The 25,192-nt window shown below is 33.3% G+C and overlaps 3 protein-coding genes and 1 long non-coding RNA gene across 7 annotated transcripts in view; 2 read left to right on the plus strand and 2 right to left on the minus strand.

Moving 5' to 3' along the window:
* Positions 1-12,613, minus strand: part of LOC143530850 (uncharacterized) — a 207,031-nt gene extending 194,418 nt beyond the window's left edge. Inside the window, exons 1-2 of one of the 3 annotated variants that reach the window (XM_077026282.1) lie at positions 11,775-12,613; positions 11,327-11,708 (exon numbers count right to left, since the gene is read on the minus strand). In XM_077026282.1, coding sequence (XP_076882397.1) covers positions 11,520-11,708; positions 11,775-12,581 — 996 coding nt within the window. In that variant the 5' untranslated portion in view covers positions 12,582-12,613 and the 3' untranslated portion in view covers positions 11,327-11,519. Of the gene's footprint in view, positions 1-11,326 lie in introns of those variants that run through there. The other 2 variants (XR_013134923.1, XM_077026281.1) reach the window with 2 other exon arrangements.
* On the plus strand, positions 5,607-6,987 carry LOC143530876 (uncharacterized). The gene is made up of 2 exons (XM_077026297.1): positions 5,607-6,009; positions 6,350-6,987. The coding sequence occupies exons 1-2, from the start codon at positions 5,607-5,609 to the stop codon at positions 6,985-6,987; spliced, it is 1,041 nt and encodes a 346-aa protein (XP_076882412.1).
* Positions 12,614-19,100: 6,487 nt separating the features above from the next.
* Positions 19,101-23,750, plus strand: LOC143530851 (peroxisomal nicotinamide adenine dinucleotide carrier-like). Of its 2 annotated transcripts, XM_077026284.1 has the most exons (11): positions 19,101-19,246; positions 19,338-19,415; positions 19,518-19,592; positions 20,603-20,733; positions 20,854-20,908; positions 20,973-21,074; positions 22,161-22,229; positions 22,293-22,397; positions 22,466-22,534; positions 23,238-23,292; positions 23,355-23,750. In XM_077026284.1, the coding sequence occupies exons 1-11, from the start codon at positions 19,166-19,168 to the stop codon at positions 23,543-23,545; spliced, it is 1,011 nt and encodes a 336-aa protein (XP_076882399.1). In that variant the 5' UTR covers positions 19,101-19,165; the 3' UTR covers positions 23,546-23,750. The 2 variants fall into 2 exon arrangements, with proteins under 2 accessions (XP_076882399.1, XP_076882398.1); XM_077026283.1 differs by having other exon boundaries at positions 22,161-22,397.
* LOC143530852 (uncharacterized) lies at positions 21,064-23,515 on the minus strand. The gene is made up of 3 exons (XR_013134924.1): positions 23,329-23,515; positions 22,107-22,406; positions 21,064-21,787 (listed from the first exon to the last, which is right to left on the minus strand). It is a non-coding gene; the product is annotated as an uncharacterized LOC143530852 (long non-coding RNA).
* Positions 23,751-25,192: the final 1,442 nt, after the last annotated feature.

The following is a 25,192-nucleotide window of genomic DNA, read 5'->3' on the forward strand; positions in this document are numbered from 1 at the left end:
AGAAGACATAATTTTTGTTTGAAAGAAAACTATTTGGACATGAGAGAACAATCTTAGTGCCAAGAAACTAAAGTAGCTCCCTTAAGATACTAATAATATCCTTGAAACCAAGGTTGTAGTAATGATCATTGACCATATATACTAATCATATAGTGATACCATTGGCTTGCCAATTTCTTGGTAATGTGATCTAAATCCATAAATTTGTTCCTTAGGCTTCTATATATACGTTTTGAGATTCTAAAACTTAATGTATGGCCATTCTGCAACGTTCTCAATAGTGTTGAATTGTACTTTTTTTGGGGGTGCGATAGAATTGGTCTTCAAATGTTACTTTTAATCTCCATCCACTAATTCTTATTCCCCTTAACTTTTATTTCCACTCGGTCATTAAACATTATCATGTAGTATGGGGCTTTAGAAAAGCATCTTATGTCACTTACTAATTAAAAAAGTATTTAACTTTTATTTATTTATTTATTTATTCATTGTTGTATCATATCTTATACTGTTTAAAATATTCCATTGTAAATTGTAAGTTGTTAAATTGTCCCGTCACGATGAATATATGTAGTATAGATAAACCTATTTTAAATCATGGGAAGTTTAACATCGTTAATTAATTGATTAACAAACAAGTTAAAATAAAAAAATATATATGAGAAATTTAAATAAAAAGGGAATATAAATACATCCATGGAATGTATACCTAAAAACAGTATTTAGGTGTGTGTAGGTTGCATCATCGCTAACCAACTTGTTCGTTGCACTCTTGCAGGCTGTAGCATTAATAAATAATAGTCAACTCTGATTTTTCTTTTTCTCTCATCATTTTGTGTTTGTAATTAAGAAAACCTCTAGTTTCTGCTTAGGGCATTAGTAATGGATTAAGGCCATCAGAACAGCCTCTTAAACGTTTTCCTGGCGTTTTGGAAGGGGCGAAAAAAGAGCATGGGGCGGAGTCGCGGAGATGGTTTTAAAAGTAAATTTATAGAAACAATAGAAAGTTGCGAGTTGCGACCTCACAAGCTTTATTTTTATATATATATTTTTCTTTATTTGATTTACAAGTAAAATTGTCACGATTCCAAGTAAAACTTAGATGATAGGGATGTAAAAATGTTTTTACTAAAAAAAAAAAACTATTAAGGAAACCCTATAAATAATTTGCCTAATAGTTATGCTTTTAAAAAGCTGGCCAACTAAATATTTATGTAAAAACATTGCTTTGCTTTAAAGTGGTTATTCATGTAATTTATAAAGCTTAAGAGTTAGGGTGTGGACGTGTGGTCACCTAAGGATGGAGAAAGTACCCTACATACTAATCAATCCTTTATTGGCAAATCATTTTTGCACTTACGTACCCTGGACTATCGTCCTAAGGGCCGCGGTGGTGTGCCTTTAGAAGACATGGGATTTTGTATAGGAAAATGGGGTATTTAATTTGGAATTTATGAGATTGGGGGAATTATAGCCCTTGAACGGCTATATTTAGTGTAAAAGCTATGGAGGATTCAACCCCTCACACAGACCCGATGGCATGTTTTTGGAATTAAGTTTAACTTTGTATTTGAAAGAACATCAGTCATTTTCTCTTCCCATATATATATTAATACTGAAGCGGCCCTTTTGTTACTTTTGTAACTTAGTCTTCAAAATTATTGATGTGATGCACACAATGCAATGCATCAAACTTACTTAAAAACGAGGATCATTCAATGTTCTAATTTTTCTTTAGTTAAGCAACAAGACCAACGATAATATAGGAATACGTATAAATAGTTAAACATCATTATATTTTTTATCGGTTAGTTACAACATTCATGGGATGTCTTAATAAAATACATTAACGGTTTGTTTGCTTCTAGCCACTTGCTTGAAGTGTAAACAAAGTTTTTTTTGTTGATCGTTAAAAAAATTACAACATTCATGGATGTGTTAATAAAATATTATAAGTTGGTTTAATAAGATAAATTAGTTGTGACATCCACAAATAATTACTAGTCATGTAACAATATCCTCTATACGTGTTAGTTAGATGATTTTCATCCATGAACTATTCGAGATTTTCTATCCCTAAAAGTTCATATCTGTTTTAAATTGAAGTTTATTCAATAAAAAAGATTGAGCTTGAGCTTTTTTAGGCTCGGGATCCTAAAGTAACCTATTCATCATACAACTAAAATAGTTTTTATATAATAGAATAAAATCATAAATATGACTATACCTCGTTGGATGGTAGATATAGCTGCAATTGTTGATCTAAGCTGTAATAAATATATTAAATAATACTTTTGGGAGCGTTTATAGAAAAAGTTAAGTATGTAGAGAACCGGCAAGATTGTGATGTGTGAATCCTTAGCTAGAGGCCCGTAGAACCAACCTTAGAGTTGTGTTGACATGAGTGGTTCTTAACTTGTACAAATAAATTTGCATACTCTTAAAATCTCACGAGCATGTTAGACTATCAGTTGCTAATAGTGCTAGCAGCTGTACCTCCAATGTTATTTACATGTCCTCCCCACAAACATACCTATTTTATACCATTTGTTTAGGAAAAAAAGAACAAACCCACAAACAGACCTATTTTATACCATTTGTTTAGGAAAAAAAGAACAATTTTCTTGCAGTTGAGACTTGACCTCACGTAAGGAATAACACCCGCGCGTAGGAGGTGCACTTCAACGCTAGAACTTGATGTTCTCAGCTATCACGATGGACATGAAGGAGCAACATGCATTCATGCTGCTGATAGTCTTATGCTTAAGATAAAGAAAATACAAAAATCCTTACATCTTAGTGTTGTTAAGCTTTAATTTAACCTATGAATACGAATCAATACAATTAAAAACTTATGCACTATTATTTAAATAAATAAATAAAAATGTTTCACATTCTATTTTCAAGGAAGTGGTTTCCCATTGATTTTGATATCTTAAATTTCATAGATTGCATTGCTAAATAACAATGTAGACAGGGTTAGATTTGTGGGACAAATGTATTCCGTCATCAATAACTTCGTCATTTTTTTAGTCACGTACCACATTACGAATATATAAATAAAAATGAATAGTTTACTACGATTGCATTATTGTGTTCAATCAAACAAGAATAATCCACATAAAATAAATTATCTTATCAAATTAACATATTAGTGGTAAAAACATAACTATCATATTTAATAAATTATCAAACAATAGTCAAATAAATAGTAATTTAATATTCAAAAACGACACTTCTATACATAGTATTTATATATTTACTTTTGTTTTCTATGACGTATGTTGTTGATCGGTGCAAAGTATTTTTGAAGTCTCTTTCATTCTATGTATTGTGTTAAGTAATCTATTATATAATAACTACAGTCAATAACAATAGTTTAAGATCAAACCAACGTATGTCCCACCCACTTACCTCATAGATGAAGCCAAAAGTCAAAACCCAACAAGTAAACACAAGAAAGACTTGCTATTAATCTTTAATTATGGATAATTAACAAATCTAAATATCAACAAAGTAGCCTACAAGTCTACAACTATTATTATAGTTTTACATTTATGTAGTGTGGCTTATGATCCAATAACACAGAAATTCAGAAATACTTTATGATCATACAGGAAAATCCGTTTTAGATTTGATTAACATCCCTCATAGTACTACTTCGTTATCGGTCATCCTGAAGTATTTAGTCTTGCAAGAAATACCTTTGAATCGTATATTCAATCATGATTTATGAATGACATATTAATTGGAGGTGATGGTTAATGCTTGAGATCTTGTGGTCAAAAGTTCAAAACCTGACTCAAGGGAGTTTTTTTTTCACTGTGGCGGATTTCCTTCTTGACGGTGTTTCTGGATGAGCCAAACCTGATGCGTCAAATCAATATGGATGGTTGACATCCCAACCCAAGAAGGCTCACTTAGGTATTGAGAAACACTATTAAAAAATTAGCTTTACATTATTCTTATTTTTTTTTGTGTGTATTGAATAATTCATAAAAATACAGTGTTTTGGTTTGGGGTTGTAAAACCATGTATCCGCACCCTACGAAGTAGTATTTAACCTGAGTCATATGAAACACCAAATGTCTTTCTTACCACTCCACCACAAGTCTTCCGCTCACTATTATACGTTTTTTTCATGCAAAAAATTGTATTTATATATTTTCGAAAGCGACTTCCAATTTTCTTTACATATACAATGTCATTATTTTTGTGAAGATAAATGATACAATGTAAATTGGTTAGATTCATTGTCAAAGAGTGGATGATATCATGTATTTGAATCACTTTTATGTAGTGTCGAGCACACCCACTACAAATGCACAAAAAGTATGTTTATTTTACAAAAGAAAGCCGTCACTAGGCACATGAAGTAACATAAATTCACGATGAAGGTTGGATAGAAAGCGATGTAGGTCAAGTAGAGAGAGAAATTAATGTAAAGAAGATACATCACATTGTAAATAAACTTATCATCTTTTAATAGTTTTATGACACGCAATGAAATAGGTTCAAAGCAGGTTCAAAGCAGGTTCAAAGCAAGACTTTTCCTTCTTATCATGGTCAAAATAACTTTTTTATATTTAACTTTTAACTTTTTATTAGTAGTATATATTTTAGATATTCAACCAACATAACAACTTTCTTAAACCACGACACGTGTCAAGTCGAAGTTCAAGATTTTTAAAGAATAGAAATAATTATTTTTTGTAAAGGTTAATCTTGAATTATCAATAAAGTTGAGGGTTTTATTTTGTTAAGTTTGATATTAATATTTGTTTAAGTATGGTAAGAATATTATGGTTTATTCTAGAATAAGTTTGACTTATTTCTCAAGTTGGGTTTGGTTTGGAGAGTAAGTTTAGTAGGTCTATAAATAAAGTCTAGAATATTAGTTTTATTTGAGTGAGAGTCAAGAGGAGTCTCTTCTCCATGTAAGTTTGTTATGTTCGTGAGTTCGTTTGTTAAGTTCGTTTGCTTATATGAAAAGAGTCGCGGGAGTTGTCACCCCAATATCTTGTGTTCGTTTGTTTGTTTGTTCTTTTGATCTGATTGTTTGATCCGTCTGGGCCAATAATTGTTATCAGAGCTTAGGCTCGTTCGTAGAAGTTTGTGGGTTTGCCATTCGAAGGGTTGGAAGAATCGTAGTTTAAAAAAATGGTCAGTTGAGTTTTCTTAATAAAAAAAAGGAAGTTCGATGGGATTTGGGAATTGTGGTTCACACTAAGGTTTGTTGCTTTGGAATTTGTTTGTGAATACCGCCACAAAAAAAGAAATAGAATATTTATTCTCCATCTAATAATTGCAAAAAATTAAGCCGAAGAATGCATATCTTATCAATAAAGGTTAAATATATATCTTACGTTATAAAAAATTAGGCGAAGAATAGTTTGATCAGTCATAGTTGGAGATAAAGAGACGAATATTGGAAGCTCGGGAACAATGAAAGAAGCGATGGGTGGTTTTGTTTTGCAAGCACCGAAGTAACTTCGAACAACTACGCGTCATGGTCGGTTATGGTGAAAATTATCTTGGGTGCGAATGGTTTGCATGATGCGATTGATAAAGAAAAGGGTGCATGAATTGAAGAAAGAAAGAAGTTTATGGCGTTGGGTGTTATCTTTCAAACCCTACCTGAAGACGTGACGCTTCAGATGTCCAGGTATTCAGAACAGAAAGATGTTTGGGAAGCGTTAAAAGTTCGTTATATTAGTGCAGAAAGAACTCAGAAAGCTCGTGTTCAAATGCTAAGAGCCGAGTTAGATGGATTGAAGATGGGGGAGACAGAAAGTATTGATGATTATGCAGCGAAGTTGGGTGGAGTACAGTCAAAGTACAAGAGCTTGGGAGCGGTACTTAAAGAAGAGGTTTTTGTAAGAAAATTCTTGAACTCTTTGCCATATAAATATTTACCTGTTGTTTCTTCTATGAAGCTACTTGCAGACATTGAAATTATGGAGTTTGAAGATGTGGTTGGACGTTTAAGGCATATGAAGAAAGAAACAAGTTCAAGAATGTGAATGGAAGTTCATCCCAAAGTCAGCTCATGTTCACCCATACCGAAAAGAAAGTTGAAACCTACCGAGGACATGGTAGAGGCCGTGGAAGATATAATGGACGAGGAAAAGGGAATCCAAGATGGAATGATGAACGTGAGAATGATGAAGGGTTGAATACCAGAAAAAGAACCCAGGAGAATGGCAAAATAGAAGGAAGTACGTAACGTGCTACAACTGTGATAAGATTGGGCACTACTCGAATGAATGTAAAGAGCCAAGCAAAGGGAAAGAATAAGTGAATTTGATAAAGAAAGAAGATGATGTTGATCCTTCTTTGTTCATGGCAGTTTGTTCATTAAAGAAAACAAGTTTGAATGAAGAGAGGGTTATCCCTGGTGTGTTTGAAAAGGATGAAAAGAATGAAGGAACGTGGTACTTAGACAATGGTGTAAGCCATCATATGTCAGGAAAGAAAGAGTTTTTTACTACCTTGGATGAACGAGTTTCAGCTCAAGTGAAGTTTGGTGATGGATCCGAGATCGAAATCAAAGGTAAGGGTAATGTAACTATGGTAAGTAAGACTGGTGAAAAGAAAACGTTTTGTGATGTTTTTTATATGCCTAAGTTGAAGACCAATCTTCTTAGCTTGGGTCAGTTAGATGAAGAAGAATGTAAGATTGAAATAGCCAATGGGATATTGAAGCTATATGATCAGAAAAAGAGATTGTTGATAAAGATTCAGAGAAATCTGAATAGGATGTACAACATTAAGCTTCAGGTATGTTGTAATCCTAACAACTTTGAAGTTGAAAAGAAAGTAAGTTATGATGTGAAACCGATTATGAAAGTGAAGGATATTCGGTTTGGAACGATTCCAAATGATTTGATTGGAGTTCGTGAAAGTATTGGTAAAGAACGAGTTGATGAGAAAAATCGAGTTGAGAAAGAAAATAGCAATGTGACTTCAAAGTTAAGCACGAAATGAACGAATGCTAAGTTTGAGGAATCGGTGAAGCAAGTATGTTATGGTCAGTTGAAAAAAAGGAATAAAAACGAGAAGATGAGCAATTCAATATTAAGGGGGTGAATAAAGGTTAATCTTGAATTATCAATAAAGTTGAGGGTTTGTTTTGTTAAGTTTGATATTAGTATTTGTTTAAGTATGGTAAGAATATTATGGATTATTCTAGAATAAGTTTGTCTTATTTCCCAATTAGGTTTGGCTTGGAAAGTAAGTTTAGTAGGTCTATAAATAGAGTCTACATTATTAGTTGTATTTGAGTGAGAGTCAAGAAGAGTCTCTTCTCCATGTAAGTTTGTTATGTTCATGAAGTTCGTTTGTTAAGTTCGTTTGGTTTTATGAAAAGAGTCGCGGGTTGTCACCCCAATATCTTGTGTTCGTTTGATCTTATTGTTTGATCCGTCTGGACCAACATTTTGTGCATATTTTTTTCTTTTAACTAAGTATGTGGTTCATGTAATCGGCCCATTTTTGAGTTATTTGAATTTTTGAAAGTGAACGAATTCAAACCGAATCAGATATTGGAAATTGTTTTGGATCCAAGAATTCGTATATGTTCGAATTCGGTTGATTCTAATAAACCAGATTACGAGATTGAAGATTTATAGATAGATGGTATAGTTCGAGCAATAAGAATTAAAATTTTTCTTCTATTTTGTGAGGTACGGGTGGGTCGAGGTTTGAAGAAACAACACATGGCCCTCCTACAACCTCCACACCGTTCATAAATCATAACCACCCTTAGTTACAACCAATGTTTTAAAAACCGGTTTTTTACACGTACCGGATTGGGCTAAAAAATGGTACAACCGGTTGAACCGGGTTATACCAGGAGGTTCAACCGGTTGAATAGTTTACCTTATAATTTCCTATTAATACAACTTTAACTCCAAAAACAACCCAAAAGTAAATGATTTCATAACTAAAAATAATCTAAAAGTCAATCCATATTAAAGAAATAACACAAAAGCACTCAATTTAAAAAAAAAAGTCATAAAGCTTACACATTTGAATATTAATTGTTGGGTTAAAACTAATTTTGATAATATATGGGCAGCAAATATCAAAAAATTATTAGACATAAAACCGGTTTGCCGGTAAAAACCGGTATTTTAGAAATAACCACCGGTATGATGTTCTAGTAAACCAGTCAAAAATACCGGACTCAAAATACCGGCCTGCTATGCGAAATCCGGTTTAACCGGTTCAACCGGCCGGTTTGAACCGGTTTTTAAAACACTGGTTACAACGACTACTCTCCAAAGCTAGCCCGACCTGAAACAAACACATAATCAGAAGGGTAAAATAGTTATTCGAACTCATTTCAACACCTTTTAGATATCCGTCTATTTGAGAGTAAATGTGCTAAATTACAAAGTAGGCATTTCTAATTCGTTAATATTTTTTATGAACGTTACAGGAACGGTAGCAGCTGCAACGAGGCGACAGTGACGGTGCTCGTGTCAATTGTACATGGGATTAACCAAATAGCTGGTGGCATTTTCTGAAAATTTTGTTCACATATCTGAGCAAATTTGAAGTTATTTTATTCCTGGCCAGGATTTTTTACAGAGCTAACTGGTTAACCCCTTCGGCAGTTCGGCCTACCCAAAGGCCCAAATAACCCATCATGGGCCGTGATTGCAGGACACCAACCTTTTTAGCCCAAGAATATAACTAATGAAGTGACTCTTGCCAGACTGTCAAGGTGAGTTCGGTTGGTTCATATTAGATTTGGGGTGGAAAACCAACCCAACAACCTATTTAATTTTTCTTCTTGAATAGTTTATCAACTATTTATTTCCAATAACTTATTCAATATCTATCCTCCAATACTTTTAAGTGACTCCAATAGCAAACTAAATATAATAATTAAGTTTGTTAAGTGAAAAAGAAATACAAAAACTATTAAAAAAGACATAAAAAAGGGTCATTTGAACTTGTGTTCTTAGTTGTTTAAATTTAATCCGAGTCACCGGGTAATGGTATTAATCAGATCCACAAACAAGACACTATTTAATGTTTGCACGAATTAGAAATGACATCTTTAACACTTGCAATTTGTGTTTGTTCAATGACAGCAAAAATCATTCAACTTCACACGACTGACACCCTAGACTGCATGACGTATATTAATGTGGTTATCAGTTGTCATTATAGTTAATTAGCAGAATGGTCAATGCGATGTGCCCCTGTTGACTTCAGTCCTTATGTTTAATCGAATGTATCACTGCCTTTCTCACTTTGATGGGGTGATAAGGTGGTTAGAGCGTTAAATTGGAGGTAAGGAGTTCAAACCCCATAATTTGCAAATATTTAGTCGTTTAAATAATAATAATAATAAGAATAATAATAATAATCTATTGTATCACTGGTTCACATTGTTAATTGAAGTGTGCTTCAGCTGGTTATTGGAACATGTCTGTTAAAATGTTGTGCCAAGTACATACTAAGAGTCTATTTTACCCTAAGTAATAATTAAAAATGAGTCTGGTGTAAATCGGTGTCACTCGAAACAGACATAGTGAGATCCCATCTCACATCTTACTAATAACAATTAAGTTGAAGCAAGGTCATTACAACCCATTCGAATTGCTTCAAATTCCTATTGATCAGGAAAGAAATGCTATCTCCGCTCGGATCAAGACAGAACTTTTACTCGTTCAAACAACAATTGAGGTGAAACAGGGTCATGAACGATGAATCTCTTTATGATAAACATATCCGTTTTGCAAGTTCGTTATTACGGTTAGTTCCTACAAAGGATCAGACTAATGACGTATGCAATACTTGAATTCTTGGTGTAGATGCTACATAGTTGGTTCTCATCCTTCAGAGACTACGAGTGTAATAGGAGCATTCGTCGACAAAAGGATCACCCTAATATGATCATCTCATGGCTATTGAGAACGAATCAAATCAGATGGTTCTACTTTCTAACTTGCTCCTACGAAACCAAGATTGAAAAAATTAGTCATTCACAATCACTGATGAAGAATTCCTCGAAAAGTTAAGGATTAGTAATCTTTTTTAGAAATCAAATGGATTCGGTCTTATACATACGCGAGGAAGGTAATCAAAAAAGAGAGAGATGAAAGCTCATGCGTCTGGATCACATTTTTTAATTTTTTACATGAGTAACAGGATCTGCTTGCTTCAGAAAATCAGAAGGATGATGTTGTGTATTCAGACTATGAATAACCAATCTTGAATACCCAACCAAGAATTTTGCCTATTAGACGGATTAACAGACCCCTACACTACCCCTACACTACACCTAAGCAGGGGCGTATGCGGCTTTTGGGAAATAGGTTCGGGCGAACCCGTAGAAAAAAGTTTTTTAGTGTCATATATTCGTCTATTTCGACATCGCACCCATAGAATTTTCGACATTTAACACGTAGAAAGGTTTATATCGAACCCTTAGAAACCTTGACAACGAAATAAACCCACATTTTAATTAGAAATAATTTGATTTTTCCTTCTTTTATTATATAACTTGACCTAAACTGCTTAACCAGACTGAACAGAAAAACCCGAACGTTAGTGATAGACAATCCGTCGTCCCTCAAAAATTTCCAAACCCGTAGGAAAAAATCCTGACGACACCACCGCATGGAAAGTCATCGTCCCATGGTCACCGGTTTGATCATCTCCACTTGTGATTTTGTCCGGTCAAAAGAAACCAACATGTGTTGACTGCAAACTAATCAACAATATTATTTGAAATGATTTAGTGCAATTGTATCTTGCTGAAACCAAATTTACAACACTGATATGGCCAACGAGACCTCACCTCATGTGGAATTGTGGATGATGTTGCGTATTCGAACTGACTAATGATAACTTTTTGGTAAACCATAATCAATATCTTTAGAACCCCAACACGGCTAAGCTCGCCACTTATACAAAGATCAGAAATCATACGTTAATCTATACATCTTTACAATACACAAACGGATTTACAAAACGAACTCAATTACATTGATCAAGTGTAAGTCTTTTAAAACTCAAATCAAATATGTCAAATATTGATTGGTAAAAAAATCGAACGTTACAAATATGTAAAGTCTGAAGCTGGAATCATTACAAAACTAAAATATAAAATAAAACAAAACTTTTTGTGATTAACTCCTATTGTTACCTACAGGTGATATCTTAATTCTTTGTTTAATATATGTGTGTAAATAAACTATGTATGTATCATGTATAGATTATATGTTCAAGTTAAATGGAATACAAGGATCCTAAATAACAAATTAGCAACTCATTTGGTACAGACTTTAAGTAAGAAAAAACTGGATTTACGAACCACACGAATCATGTCAAACTGGTTCTTATGTTTAATAACATCTTATAACTTCAATTAAAACACAAACACAATATACATTACACCAACATAACAAAACCATTATGATTATAATAGCTTAACACTAACCACATTAACGGCATCAAGCAAGAGCGCACGCGAAAGCACACAAACTCTAGTTAATAAATCAATAATCTGCACGACGATAGCCACTGTAATCATCAAGTTCCCTCGCATTCAAATCACCTTCGACTCTCTCCCCAACCTTCTCATCATGGTACCTCAGTCCTTCGTCAATTCCAAGCCCCGCTGCTCCCCCAGCCACCGCTCCCACACCTCCTTCCATCCCTAACCCTACACCCGATACAGACCCCACCTTCCCTGTTTTCTGCTTATGCTCATATTGAGCTTGAGCTTGAGCATGAGCATAATCAACTGGCACACTGCCGGTTCTCTGCTTATGCTCATATTGAGCATAATCAACCGGCGCGCCAGCTGGATTATGCTTATGCTCATATTGAGCATAATCAACCGGCGCGCTAGGAGGACCACCAATGCCGCCGCCTTCACAGGCTAGCGCCCGCTCAGTAAACGGCCGTGGAGCCGGTGAAGGGGGCGGCTGCGAGTAATATCCGCTTCCGCCCTGGTAAAGACCAGGGTAGGGATCGGAATACGACCCGTAGTGATACGGGCGTGGAGGTGGTGGTGGAGCTGCAGCTGGAGGCGGTGCGGTGGTATACGGTGGGTACCTGCCGTAAGACGGAGGAGTGGCAGTTTGGTAATAATACCCAGGCTGAGGGGCAATTTGGTAATCCGGGACAGGGCGTTCTTTGATTGCAAGCTTCAAGCGTATCTTGCCACACGGGCGACCAGAAGGGCGTCTAAGGTCGAATACTCTAACGGCGTTAGAGTCATCGGGGTTGGGTAAGTCGTCAATCGGGAGACGTAATGTTCCGACCAAGGGTTTGGGGGTGTCGGAGGGTTTGGAGTGGAAGATTTCGAGGGTGAGGATGGTGGCGGCTGGGGAGGATGGGATGGGGATGAGGTGGCGTTCGTTCCATACGGGTTTGGTGTTGTTGGAGTCGTCGGATTTGGTGGCGAGGCGGCGGTCGGGGTCGAGCCAGAAGATGGCGTAAGGGTTGAGATCGCCGGTTCGCCAGTTTACGTTTTTGAGGTGTTTGGCGGAGATGATTGTGACTTCCAGATCCAGTGGTTTGGGAGGTGGCCGGTGAGAAGAGGTGGTCGACATGGTCGGAGATTTGTTGGAGTTTTGTTTAGGGTGAACGAGTAATGGGTAAGGATAGGTTTGGTATATAATAATTGAATTAAAAATTATGAAAAGGATATTAGTATGATCAATTTATGATAATTTAATTATTATTTCCTTAATTTATTACTTGGATAGTGGTCATTATAACATACTAGGGAAAATAATAAATTTGTTAGGTAAATTTAGCATTTAAATCTATAATGTGTAATCTTGAATTTATTAATTTTTAAACTTATAATTATAAGGTTAAACTTGAATAACATCAATTTTATAAGTTAAACCTAACAATTTGTAAGTAATGATTTTTTTAATTATTTCATGAAACAGTTATTTTAACATTAACACTAAAAATCTACTATTGATAACTTTAAACCATAAAATAATATTGAAATATCATTTAGATGTGCATGTTTATTAAAACCATCCAAGTTAATAACTTTTTTTAATAATAAAATTACATCTTCAAATATCTATATTACTTAAAATGACATACAACGTTTGCAAAACTTCAAAACTAAAGAAGCCTTTGAAATCCGGAAAATCCACTGCTTGAAAACAATAGCTTTAATTCAATTCCCCTGTATTTAACAAAACTTAAAAATTAATTGGTGACAAACTTTATTTGAAATATAAAAAAATGGAAAATTGGAAATAAATAATCTCACCTTTTGTGTATTGACCGATAATAATCTCACCTTTAAAGATCACTAGCAATGGCTCCACCTTTTAACTATTTTTGTCTCACTAGTCCTCCGTTAAAAAATACTTAACGTCGTTATGTTTTTTTTCCTAGTTTCAAACCGATGTTTTAGGGCTTTTGATCGGAAGAACGATACGAGTCGACCGATGTAAAACTTATTTCGAAACGGTGATTCAGATGACTTCATTTTTGTTAATTGGAAATTCAAGCACCCAAATTGAAACATTGTTTCGTCGTTTGGATCACCATTTCGATATAAGTTTTACATCGGTCGACTCGTATCGTTCTTCCGATCAAAAGCCCTAAAACATCGGTTTGAAACTAGGGAAACAACATAACAAGGTTAAGTATTATTTAACGGATGACCAGTGAGACAAAAATAGTTAAAAGACGGGACCATTGCTAGTGACTTTTAAAGGTGGGATTATTATCGGGCAATACACAAAAGGTGGGATTATTTATTTCCAGTTTTCCTAAAAAATAATAGTTGATTTAAAAAATAAGTCAACAAGATCATGGATAATATATATGAAAACTAAAATAAGGAATCATCTAAAATTGCATAATATTATATATTTGTTTTAATAATTACCATATAATATCATAAATCTTGTTATAATGTAAAAGATTGACTTTGGAATTTTTTGCAATAATTTTAATGTTATATATTTGAAACATTTTTTTGTTTTATTATTTTTCTAAAATAAAATGCTAGTTAATTATCATAATTAAGAATGACAGTTACATGTTTTAACTTTGAATTCTAGTAAAAAGGAGTTTAAAATTGCAAAAAGAAATACTATTTTAGAAAATTTAAAAATGGAAGTCAATTAAGTGATTATTGAATTTATAATTAATAATGAATTAGATGGAAATATTATAAATAGTAATAGATAGTAATAGATAGTGTGGCATCCTATGTGGACAAATATTAGATATCTTTAAAGATCATTCACATTCTATTCATCAAATTATGTGAGTGAGGTTTTTATGATTTAGGGAGTAGTTTAGTGAGTGGGGTTTTTATAATATAATGAGTGGTTTAGAAGGGTGTTATGTATGAAAGAGAGAAAAAAAAATATAGTGATTTTTTTTGTATATTTAAAAAGTTTTTGCATCAACCTGTAAAATTTTTAATACATTTTAAAGTGATGGAGAGAAAACATTTAATGATAAATGTATAAAAAACTATTATTTAATTAAAAAGAAAAAAAATGTAGTAATTGTTAGTGTCCTTTTATATTTAAAGATGGTGGATATGATGTGAGTGCTCTAATATAATAAGGTTTTATCTTATTAAGAATATAATTAAGTTATAGTATAATATTTTATATTAGATTAATGAAATAAAATCTCCTTCTTCTTATTTATTGCTAACCTTGTTAGGTGCATAGACTTGATGGATACTAAGACAATCAATTTTGGGGCTTCAACTGGGTCAGTAAAAACAGTGTGACGTGGCTATGGGCTTTAACACACAGACACTAGACAAGGAAATGGTAACGGGGCTTTAAAAAAAATGGTGGGACCCAAATGCTTTAACAACGAAATTGTGAGACTTTTACGTGATAACGGGTCTTCAAAATACAATACAGTGTTAAGTTGTGTGTTATTTAAAGTCACACCATCGTATCAGTGACATGACGCTTTAACTTGGTGTTTAGAGTAAAATTCTTCTTGAAGAAGAAAAATAAATATTTTGTAAAAAAGTGTCTATTTTAAGTTAATAAAATGCTATTAACTGTCAATCATGTGATGGATATTAAAATACCTATGCTATTAACTGTCAATCATGTGATGGATATTAAAATACCTAAAACTAAGTATTATCAATATATTAATGGATAAAAAAAAACTGTAGAATGTTGAAGTGTCGCTATTTTTTCAATTTGTTTTAAAGATTTAAGCGTTAGTCATGGCATCTATTAGAAGGGAAAAAAACATATTTATGAGTCCATTCATGGTTTCATGCTAACCACGAAACTGTATATTTAACACTAGATTTTATTCTTCGTATTACGAGGGTTGTTTTATATTATTTGTTTTTAATATTTACATATATGTATATTCGGATTTTAATTTTTTTATTATAAGAAAGTTTGTAATTAATATACTTGAGGTTTGATGATAAAATGGTTTCACAAATAAATTATATGTTATAATCCTGTTTAAAAGTTATCTGGGGTTGGTGATACTCATTACCCGCTTATTTTCTTTATTATAAAATTATTTCTTAATTATAAATAATATGTTTTTTAAATAACAAAGGATATTAATTTTTAGTATATCCCTATTTTATAGGATTTTCATATCAAATATTTTATGAGATTAATTTTTAATATAATGAGATGTTATAACGTGTTTAAGAGCTATATGGGTTTGGTGATACCTTTACTTGTGAATTCAAGTCAAATACGTGATAAACATTCATTTACAAATAAAGCAATTTGATGGCTTGAGAGAATGGTTGTTTTACGTTTTTCGTTTTTTAATATTTATTTTTTGGATTTTAATTTTCTTTATTGTAATGAAGTTAATAATACACTTAGGGTTTAATGATTAAAGAGTTTCATAAATAAATGATATGTTATAACCCGTTTGAAAGCTATCTGGATTTGGTGACCCATGACTCGCTTATGTTTTTTTTACTATAAAATTGTTTATTAATTATAAATAATATTTTTTTTCTTTTTAAACTGGATATTAAATTTTAGTATATCTTTATTTTATAGGATTTTCAGATCAAATAATTGGTAAGATTAATTTTTAATTTAGTGAGATGTTATAACCCGCTTAAGAGCTATCTGGTTTTGGTAAGACCCATACCTATGAATTTGGGTTAAATCAATGAGAGGCCTCCATTTAAAAATTAAGCAATCTGGTGGCTTCCATAAAAAGGGGGAGCGACCACATCGCGACACGTAGGATTTTAGGGTTTTTGTTTATATATATTATAGATTATTACAGTCTGTTTATAAATATTCTTTAATTAATACTCAAGATGAATCTTAATACTTTAAAACTGCATTCTTGAGTTTTTTATTTAATAGTTTGGAAAAGAAAAGATAAGAAAAATTTTGTTATTTCATTATTGAGTTATTTTTTTAAAAGAAAAGAAAGATAGTGGAAAAAAAAGTGAAGCATTTTTTCTTCCAAAACTTTCCAACCAAATATGACCTGCTTATGAAGGAAAAATTTATATATTACTAATTTACCCATTTTTTCCTTCCTATCTGACTCAAGAATAAGGACATAATTGTAAAGTTACTATTTTTTTCCAATCTTTTCCTTCCTATCTAAGTCAAAAATGTAATTAACAATTTCTTTATATTTCTTTTATTTAACTCGAGAATGTCTTTTAAATATATAATTTATTTTCCTTTCTTCCCTTATCCAATCTTATCATTTCTTTTCCTTTTATTTTAAACCCAAGAATGCAATGTAATAGTGTATATTTGTTTTTAAAATTATTAGTATTTTAATTATGTCCTGTTTCTTGTAGATATTTACATAATTCAAAGTTTAATGTTATCATATTACACATGTTATGTAATTCTGAATTTGATAAATTAAACATGCATCACTAAAATTCATCGTTAAAGCAATTAATGAGCTAAGAAACATTATGCCTGTAAATGAATATAGGGCTATTGTTCTGTTCAACAATGCACCTTCGTTACAGTCTCCAAATCCGTTTTCTATATCACCTGATTCAAACACAAAAGGGTGATGACGGTGGTGCTGCAGCGGTGGTGTTACCTACGGACAACGGTGGTTGTTGGCTATGAGGGTGGGTGGTGGTCCTGGTGGAGGTTATGTTTTATGGAGAAGCATGCCACATCATTAAAAAATGTCACGTCAGCAAAAAACTAACGAGATAGGGTTTGTTAAGTTTGAGAACGACACAAAAAATAAAGTGAAAGTTGAAAGTGGTGAGTCATATTTTTCTTAGTCAGTAGTGTTTTCGACCAATTGATGAAAATTTAGAGTCGTTAGTTCTTTTCAAATAAATTTTTTAATGGGAGTTATTTGAGAGATTAGGTGCAACCGTCGTTCTCAAGGGGGCTTCTTCTATATGAACACGAGTGGGTGCATGTATATGTTAAAGAGTGTGGAAAACCTCCACTCAACAAATTCACTATTTCTATTATTATTAATTAAAATAATTTATTATTTAGCTGTCATTTAAAAAATATTCATTCAACGCATTTAGAAAGCTGTTTAGCATTCTTTTTAACCTCAAACCTCTAAAATAATTTCATTTACCCGAAAAGTTATGTATTATATTTTTTTTCCTTTCTAATTCATAATTTTAACCTAAAATGAAATTTCTTGTTATATGATACAAGTTAACAAGGAAGAGAGTTACCACTTACCATAACACACTTTAGGTTGCTCTTCACATGGTCATTGATTTATGACTTTTGACTTTTTAACACTTCTGCTCATACGTGTAATTAAATTATTTGTTATTGCGTTTTTATCTATTATTACATTTATCAGTTGTGCACGAGAGTTTGAGCTTATAAACATAAACCATTGTAGTTCATATGTAATAATTTGAGCTCGAGAAGGGAGAACTTAACGTGAGAGAAATGCCGGACTTTTAACGTATAAGAGATCAGCCTTTTAATGTGTAAGTGGATGCTTGGTTTTTTGTTTTGTATCGTGTATTTTCCAACATGTGGTTTTATGTACTTGGTTGGAGAGTTTCTTGCTCTCCTTTTTATGCTTAATGCAAATTTGAGTTTGGCCGGTTAAAAAAAACAAGAAACTTTGTATGTTTGAATTTTTGTTACGGTTAATTTAATTGTTTGATATGTCTGGTTATTATCTGACCTATTTTAGCCCCTACTGACGAGAATGTTGGTTCCATTTCATATATGAAGCACACATGTTCAACAAAAGATGTTGTGTAAGAAGATCACCGTACATTCCTTATTTTTTTTATCACCTTTAGGTAATCTATAGTCTAGCAGCGATCTCAAGGCAATTGGACGACCGATTAATGGCATGTTTGGCATGCGGATGATGATGGCTTGATAGCAGGCGTTGTAGCCTATTTAAACGAGTTGTGTTCATTCATAACTATTTACTTATGAAAGAGTTGATTCGGCTACCTTTTGTCTCACATGGTTTATATAAAAAAATATATTAAATTTGAAAGCCAACATAGTAAAAGATAGCTCAAACTACTTTTCCATCACATTTAATATTGCACATGATACATATACCCATATCAAATGTTGTCTTAAATGTTTTGCCCATTTTAAAACAAAATTAGAGAAAAAAAAAAAGACAGAGACCCATTTGATTCAACCAATAACCCATGAAAAAAACTTTATCCAATAAATCAGTAGCCAAATTCAGTAATTTGAAAGTATAGAGACTAAATTGTAACAGAATCAATCTCTATTAAGTCGTTTGTAGCACTATTTCAAACTACGTTTTAAATCAATTGACTCGTATATTTCTTACGATCAAAAGCCTTAAAAAATTAATTTGAAATTCGAAAATAGTTAACATCGTTACGCTTTTTTTAACGGGAGAGCACTTAGAGCCATATTTCGGAACCACCAAACTCAGTAGGGATTATGATAAACCTACATATAACCAATAACCCATGAAGAACACTTTATCCAATAACTCAGTGGCCAAATTCAGCACTCCAAAACTTCAGGGACTGCAACTGTAACAAAATCAAACTCCATTTCTACCGAACTTCACAACAAAGTCAGTCAGTCAGTCAGTCAGTCATCATCTCAATTCCGTTTACAACACAACACAACACAACACAACACACACTACCACTTTCTCTCTCTAGATCCACCATATTATTATCAAATTGAAGAGAGAGAGAAAGATGTCCGACGCTCTAATCAACGGCCTCGCCGGCGCCGGAGGCGGCATCATCGCTCAGCTCATCACATATCCGCTCCAAACCGTCAGTCAATTTAATCATCATTATTATTATTGTTCGATTTAATTTTATTTGATTATTAATATTTATAATTATAATAATGACTTAATTACAGGTAAACACGCGTCAACAAACGGATAGAGATCCGAATAAGAAGGTGAAAAAAGCGGGGACTGTTGAACAGATGTATCAGGTGATTAATTAATTAATTCAGTAGGTTTACGAATTATTGAATTTGCTTGATAATAAATTAATTAATAATGGATTGAGTGATTGTGGTGGGTTGTTAATTTAGGTAGTTCAGCAAGAAGGATGGAGTCGACTGTACGGTGGCCTTACGCCGTCGTTGGTTGGGACTGCTTGCTCACAGGTGAGCTTACTTAGGGTTTAGGTTAATGATAATATCTTTCTGTTGAAGTTATCTTCTGTTAGTGAATTTGCCATTTGAGCTTCGGTTTGAAGGCTTCGGTTTTGCCATTTGAGCTTCAAAATTTTGGGTAGAAATCATTTTTAGGATAGATATAGACGAAAACCTAACACAGTATTGTGATCGGTTCGGTTTCGGTCAGTTTTGGGATAAAATGAACTAAAGACTGATGCTCCAGCTTTTGAATTTTTGAAAGCGGTTCGGTTTCAAAAGGGTTTTGGCCCAAAATAATGAATTTGGTCGTAAATTATTTTGTTAATTTATGACTATTTGATTTTTATACATTTGGGCTGAAATGTATGAGCTACAAGCTTATTAAATTGTTATAAGTTAATTAAAGTAAAAAAAATTGAAAATCTATGATTTTGGTTTGGTTCGGTTTATTTGGTTTTTTATTACATGCAACCAAAACGTTGGTTTTTGTTTCGGTTCGGTTTTTATGGTTTCATGTGTATTTTGTTCTATCAAGCAATTGATTACATCAGAAGGAAATCTTAAATTTCAAATCTGTAGGAAGAATTAGAAAGGCACTAATGTGGTTATGGAATTATGCTGTGCGTTAACAAATTTATATGATGTGCTTTATTGGTTGAATATTTACCAATGGTATGCTAGAATTAACACAGTTATGGTCTTATGGAAATTGTAGAATGGGATTTATACAATATTATTATCATGTATTGAAATTAACAAGTATGGATATTAAGTGGGCCCGTGACTGTGGAAAATGTGCCATGCTAATGCATTATGTGATCTTTATGTCACTTGGTCCATTATTCTCTTGAATGCTTTCAATTACTTTTCTTCATCTTCTTTTCCTTCTTGTCTTTACATGAAGACCAGATGATCACTGTTTGCCTACGTGACTGAGTTAATGGCTTCTTAACATCTAAGTATGAAGACACATTTAGTTTCTAATGTCTGATTCTTATCATCATATTTGTATGCTACAGGGTGTTTACTATTATTTCTATCAAATATTTAGGAGCAAGGCTGAAGCTACCGCACTTAGACGTAAGAAGGAAGGATCTGGAGATGGATCAGTTGGTATGCTATCATCACTCATGGTGGCTGCAATGTCTGGGTACTTATAATATCATCTACTTTGTAATTTGTGTTGCTTGCAGTGAAATAAACCTATGATTAGATATTGGCTTGTATTGCTATATTTGATGTTAAGAAGCCGTCTTTGACTTGTTTTTAGGTGTGTCAATGTACTGCTGACAAATCCTATATGGGTAGTAGTTACCCGTATGCAGGTGAGGGTTCATATGCAGATACACTGTAGAACTCCTTTAAGTTTTAATATTACTCATATTGCAGACCCATACAAAGAAATCTCCAGCCGGCCGGGACCCGTCTATTGATTTAGAACAAGCGGTTGTTGGTGGCGCAGAACTACCTCCATATGCAACTAGCAATGCGGTGTGTGCTCATCTCTTCAAATTCTTTTATTTAACAATTCTAGCATTGTTTCTTTCTATGAAAAGTTGAATTGACATTAAGTTATGTGTATGGGCAGCAATCATGGCCTATTTTTAAAATCTGGGTTGATTTGGTTGACTCAAGTCATACAATGGGTCAAAACGGGCCAATATTAATATATTATAAAACTAACTTAAAAGTGGTCCAAGTAGGTTAGCGTCACCAGGACCATTGTTTGTCTATACCACCTACTCGTCGTCGTGGACACCACCACTGCCGCCGCTATGACCCCCACTGTTGTCGCCATTCCCATCTCTGCCGCTGCTGCCAACACCACGACATTGCCTTCGTTTCCACCGTCGCCACCACCACCCATTGGTGACTAAGTGTTACTGCTACCAACAGCACCAACTTTTACAAATTTCTAGCAGTTATTCAATTAGAAATTTCTGTTTTCCCATAGCTGTTCTCAACTACTTCAAATGCACGAACACCTGATCACATACCGTATGATCATAAAATCTCATCATTTACAATATCAAATCTCTTGCTTGGCTGCTACATAGTTACTTTTTTGAACTGCATTTGATAATCATATTTTTTATCATTTATGAGTGAATAACGAATATATAATATATTCACCTTTACCATTGAATGCTACCACCACCGACTCCCCTGCTGCTGCCGCTTCACCATCACTTCACTGCCACCAGCTGCAATAGAAATAATATAACAGACTATTATGACATATATATATTTTTTTTCTGAAACAACTCATTATGGTCATAACCCATTTTGACTCTAACCAAATTGATACTTTTTTTTAAATGACCCGTCTGACCTGAACTAGTTATGTTCCAAGCCTGTTTTGGCCCACGCCCATTTTCCTGGCTTACTTATGCGGGTATCAAAGTTTTTTAGGTATATTTCTTCACATTAGAAGATAAACAAGCTGTGTAAACTAAGAGATCACACAATTATTTGTATTGTTATGTCTATACATATGAGTCAACTTGTTATTGCTTGACTTACATTTGATCTGATGAAGTGAAGAGCCTCTTAACTCAAATAATTTGCTTTCTGCAGGTTCAAGAAGTCTTTGACGAAGCTGGAATCTGGGGATTTTGGAAAGGCGTATTCCCAACATTGATTATGGTACGTTCCAAATTAGATTCCGTCCATGTAGGATTATCACTTCTTGTCCCTGTTTTTTGCCAGGTCAGCAATCCTTCCATACAGTTTATGCTATACGAGACCCTGCTAAAGAAGCTGAAGCAACGACGCGCTTCCACAAATAATAACAAAGGTGTAACCGCTTTAGAGGTAAAGTACCTGTTAAAATAGTTTTTACAGAATTTCAGATAATTTGATTGGTCCACATAATATTACAGATATTTTTGCTTGGGGCGTTGGCAAAACTTGGTGCTACAGTTGTAACTTATCCTCTTTTAGTTGTAAAGGTAAGTAGGCTTGCAAACGAACACGAATGGAAATGCTTGTGTTTGTTTGCTTAACTATAACCAAACGAACAATCGAACGTGAACAATTGAACGAACAGAGTTTTCCTGTTCACGTTTGTTTGTTAAGAAAATGAGTGTGGTGGTGTTCGTTATGCCTGTTAATAGTATAATCGAGCGGTCCACGTACATAAACGAACGAAAATAACGGAACAAACATAATTCAATGAACACTAATTAAAATTAAACCTAAACATCAATTTGGCAGGCCTAAAAAATTAATAAAACCAAACTATTTTGTAGCGGGTCTATTAACATTTACCTGAATATATATAAGAATCTAAACAAAAGAACTTAAAACACATGTAAACTAACGAACATAATGAACATAGACGAGTGCAAATGATAAACATAAACGAATGTTCACATACATGAATGGACGAACGAGCGTTAACGTAATGAACAAACGAACATAAACGAGCGTAAATGAGTGAACATAAAGAAGCGTTCATGTACATAAATGAACGAACAAGACATGTGCTCATGTTCATTCGTTTATTAAATAAATGAACTTCCTACTGAACAGTTCACGGACAGTTTACTGAACCTCCGATTCATTTACCGACCTAAAGGCAAGTACTTGGAAGTTTTGCAATAAATTTTTATTTTAGACCCACAAGCATTAATAACTATTTGCATATTGCAGTCTAGACTGCAAGCAAAGCAAGCGGTCGGGGAAGACAAAAAGCATCATTACAAAGGTTCATGAAAATTTTGCTAATAATATGATTACTTACTGTACTGAAATCGTGTTTCCTGATAGGTACTTTGGATGCAATTTTGAAGATGATACATTATGAAGGCCTTCATGGTTTCTACAAAGGGATGAGCACAAAGATTGTTCAAAGTGTTCTAGCTGCAGCGGTTTTGTTCATGGTGAAGGAAGAACTTGTGAATGGAGCTCGGTGGTTGCTATTGAAGGATGCGGCTAACACGGTTAGGCTTAAGCCTTGACATAAGTTATGTCATAATAATAGGTAAATTAAGCTTTGGGAAAATGGGTTCGTTGAAAGAAATAGTGATGAAGTGTTACATGGTGTATTATTAATTTATTTTGGTGGATAACATACAAGACATTGTAAGGTGTTGGTTTAATATGTATAAATTGTCATGATTCTTATTGTGAGGCTAATCCTGAAGTAGCCTCATGTTTCTTATCCTTTTGCTTTTTGGTCAAGTTTGATTCGATCTCACGAATTTAGTATTTTATTTTCGGTTTACCATTCATCTCTGTTTGGTAGTGCAGCAATGGGAAGATTTTAATCCTTTGATTGAATTTACTTTAATTACTTGTACTTGGATCGCTTTTGGTATAACATGTATTATTATTTAGTGATTCACAAAAGATGGAACTAAACAATATACTAAGAATTAGTTTTGAGCCTGTTACTCATTTTTGGAGGGTGTTGATGACTTTCATCTTCATTGTTACAGAACAGATATCATATTTACGAAGTTTTTCGTAAGTTAATTACTGCTTAACCTGTTAAGTTGTCCACTAAATTAGAATGCTTACTTCCTTTGGTTTTTATTGCACCACACTGCAGAACCAACGCCAAGTTTCACTTTTGATTATGATGCAAGTGAACAGGAGGTGTTCATGGAGATATCGGAGCTAGTAGAGAAGACACTGGATAAGGTTATTAATTTGTGTATTCTTAGCAACCTTAACAAATTTAGGTTTTTAACATTAGAAGAGACAATTTTAATCCATTTATTTGTTTACGAATGTATGGTCATTGATGAATGTGCTAAAAGTTCATTTTACAAAGTAAATAATAGTGTAATTTTGTCATTTTACAATGTTCCGTCATGTTTTAAACTATATGAAGAAGTTTTAGTATATAGTTTTGTTTGATCTTCCTTCGGTATTGCTGCAAAATCTGATATGAACGTGCAATCGTCGTCGATAAGTTGCTTTGTTTTACTTTGAGAATTGACGGAGCAAATGAGGTAACTTATTATTCATTCCAAAATACGTTTTTCCAATCAAATAATCTGATCACATATCTTTATGTCGATTGAGTCAACCGTTCCCTGCTAGATAGATAGAATTTTATAGCCCTTGAAGCCATTGTTTTGTTGTTGATTATTTAAGAAGGAAACATGTTTTGGAATGATTAACAAGGTAACCTCATTTCATCGATTCTCAGATTAAAGACGAAGTCACTTCTATATGCCTCTAATTAGCTTTAATACGGTTTATGGTTTGAGTTAAATCACCTATATAATGAAACTACTTCAGATAGCTTCAAAAATAATTGAATAATTTGAAATGACAAAAATACTTTGTTTTTGCCAGTATACTTTTCTGTTTGATTAAAATTTGTTAAGTCAATACTATTATTCATTTTAAAACGACTTGACTTTGTTTCTAACAAGAAAACCAAATTAATGTCGTTAGAAACTCTCTTCAAAGCCTATGATGCTCAGTATCAGTGAGTTCTTCGGATTTTGCATGAACAGAATTTAGTATGCAGATATCATTATTACCGCTTGGGTTCTCAGCGCACGGTTTTTGGAATGCTTTTGTATTCATAATCTTATGAAGTAGTGATATCCGCACGGTTTTTGGAATGCTTTTGTATTCATAATCTTATG

Source organism: Bidens hawaiensis, unplaced genomic scaffold, assembly GCF_021521415.1.
Source record: "Bidens hawaiensis isolate Kalapana, Puna unplaced genomic scaffold, B.hawaiensis_p1.1 tig00009039_1, whole genome shotgun sequence".
NCBI lineage: Eukaryota > Viridiplantae > Streptophyta > Magnoliopsida > Asterales > Asteraceae > Bidens > Bidens hawaiensis.

Coding starts and splice junctions, on each gene's coding strand:
- LOC143530876 (XM_077026297.1), top strand. CDS start 5,607: ATGGCGTTGGGTGTTATCTTTCAAACCCTACCTGAAGACGTGACGCTT. Junction 6,010..6,349: donor GCATATGAAGAAAGAAACAA/GTTCAAGAATGT, acceptor TGTTCATGGCAG/TTTGTTCATTAAAGAAAACA.
- LOC143530851 (XM_077026283.1), top strand. CDS start 19,166: ATGTCCGACGCTCTAATCAACGGCCTCGCCGGCGCCGGAGGCGGCATC. Junction 20,734..20,853: donor ATGGTGGCTGCAATGTCTGG/GTACTTATAATA, acceptor ACTTGTTTTTAG/GTGTGTCAATGTACTGCTGA. Junction 22,535..23,237: donor ATCCTCTTTTAGTTGTAAAG/GTAAGTAGGCTT, acceptor TGCATATTGCAG/TCTAGACTGCAAGCAAAGCA.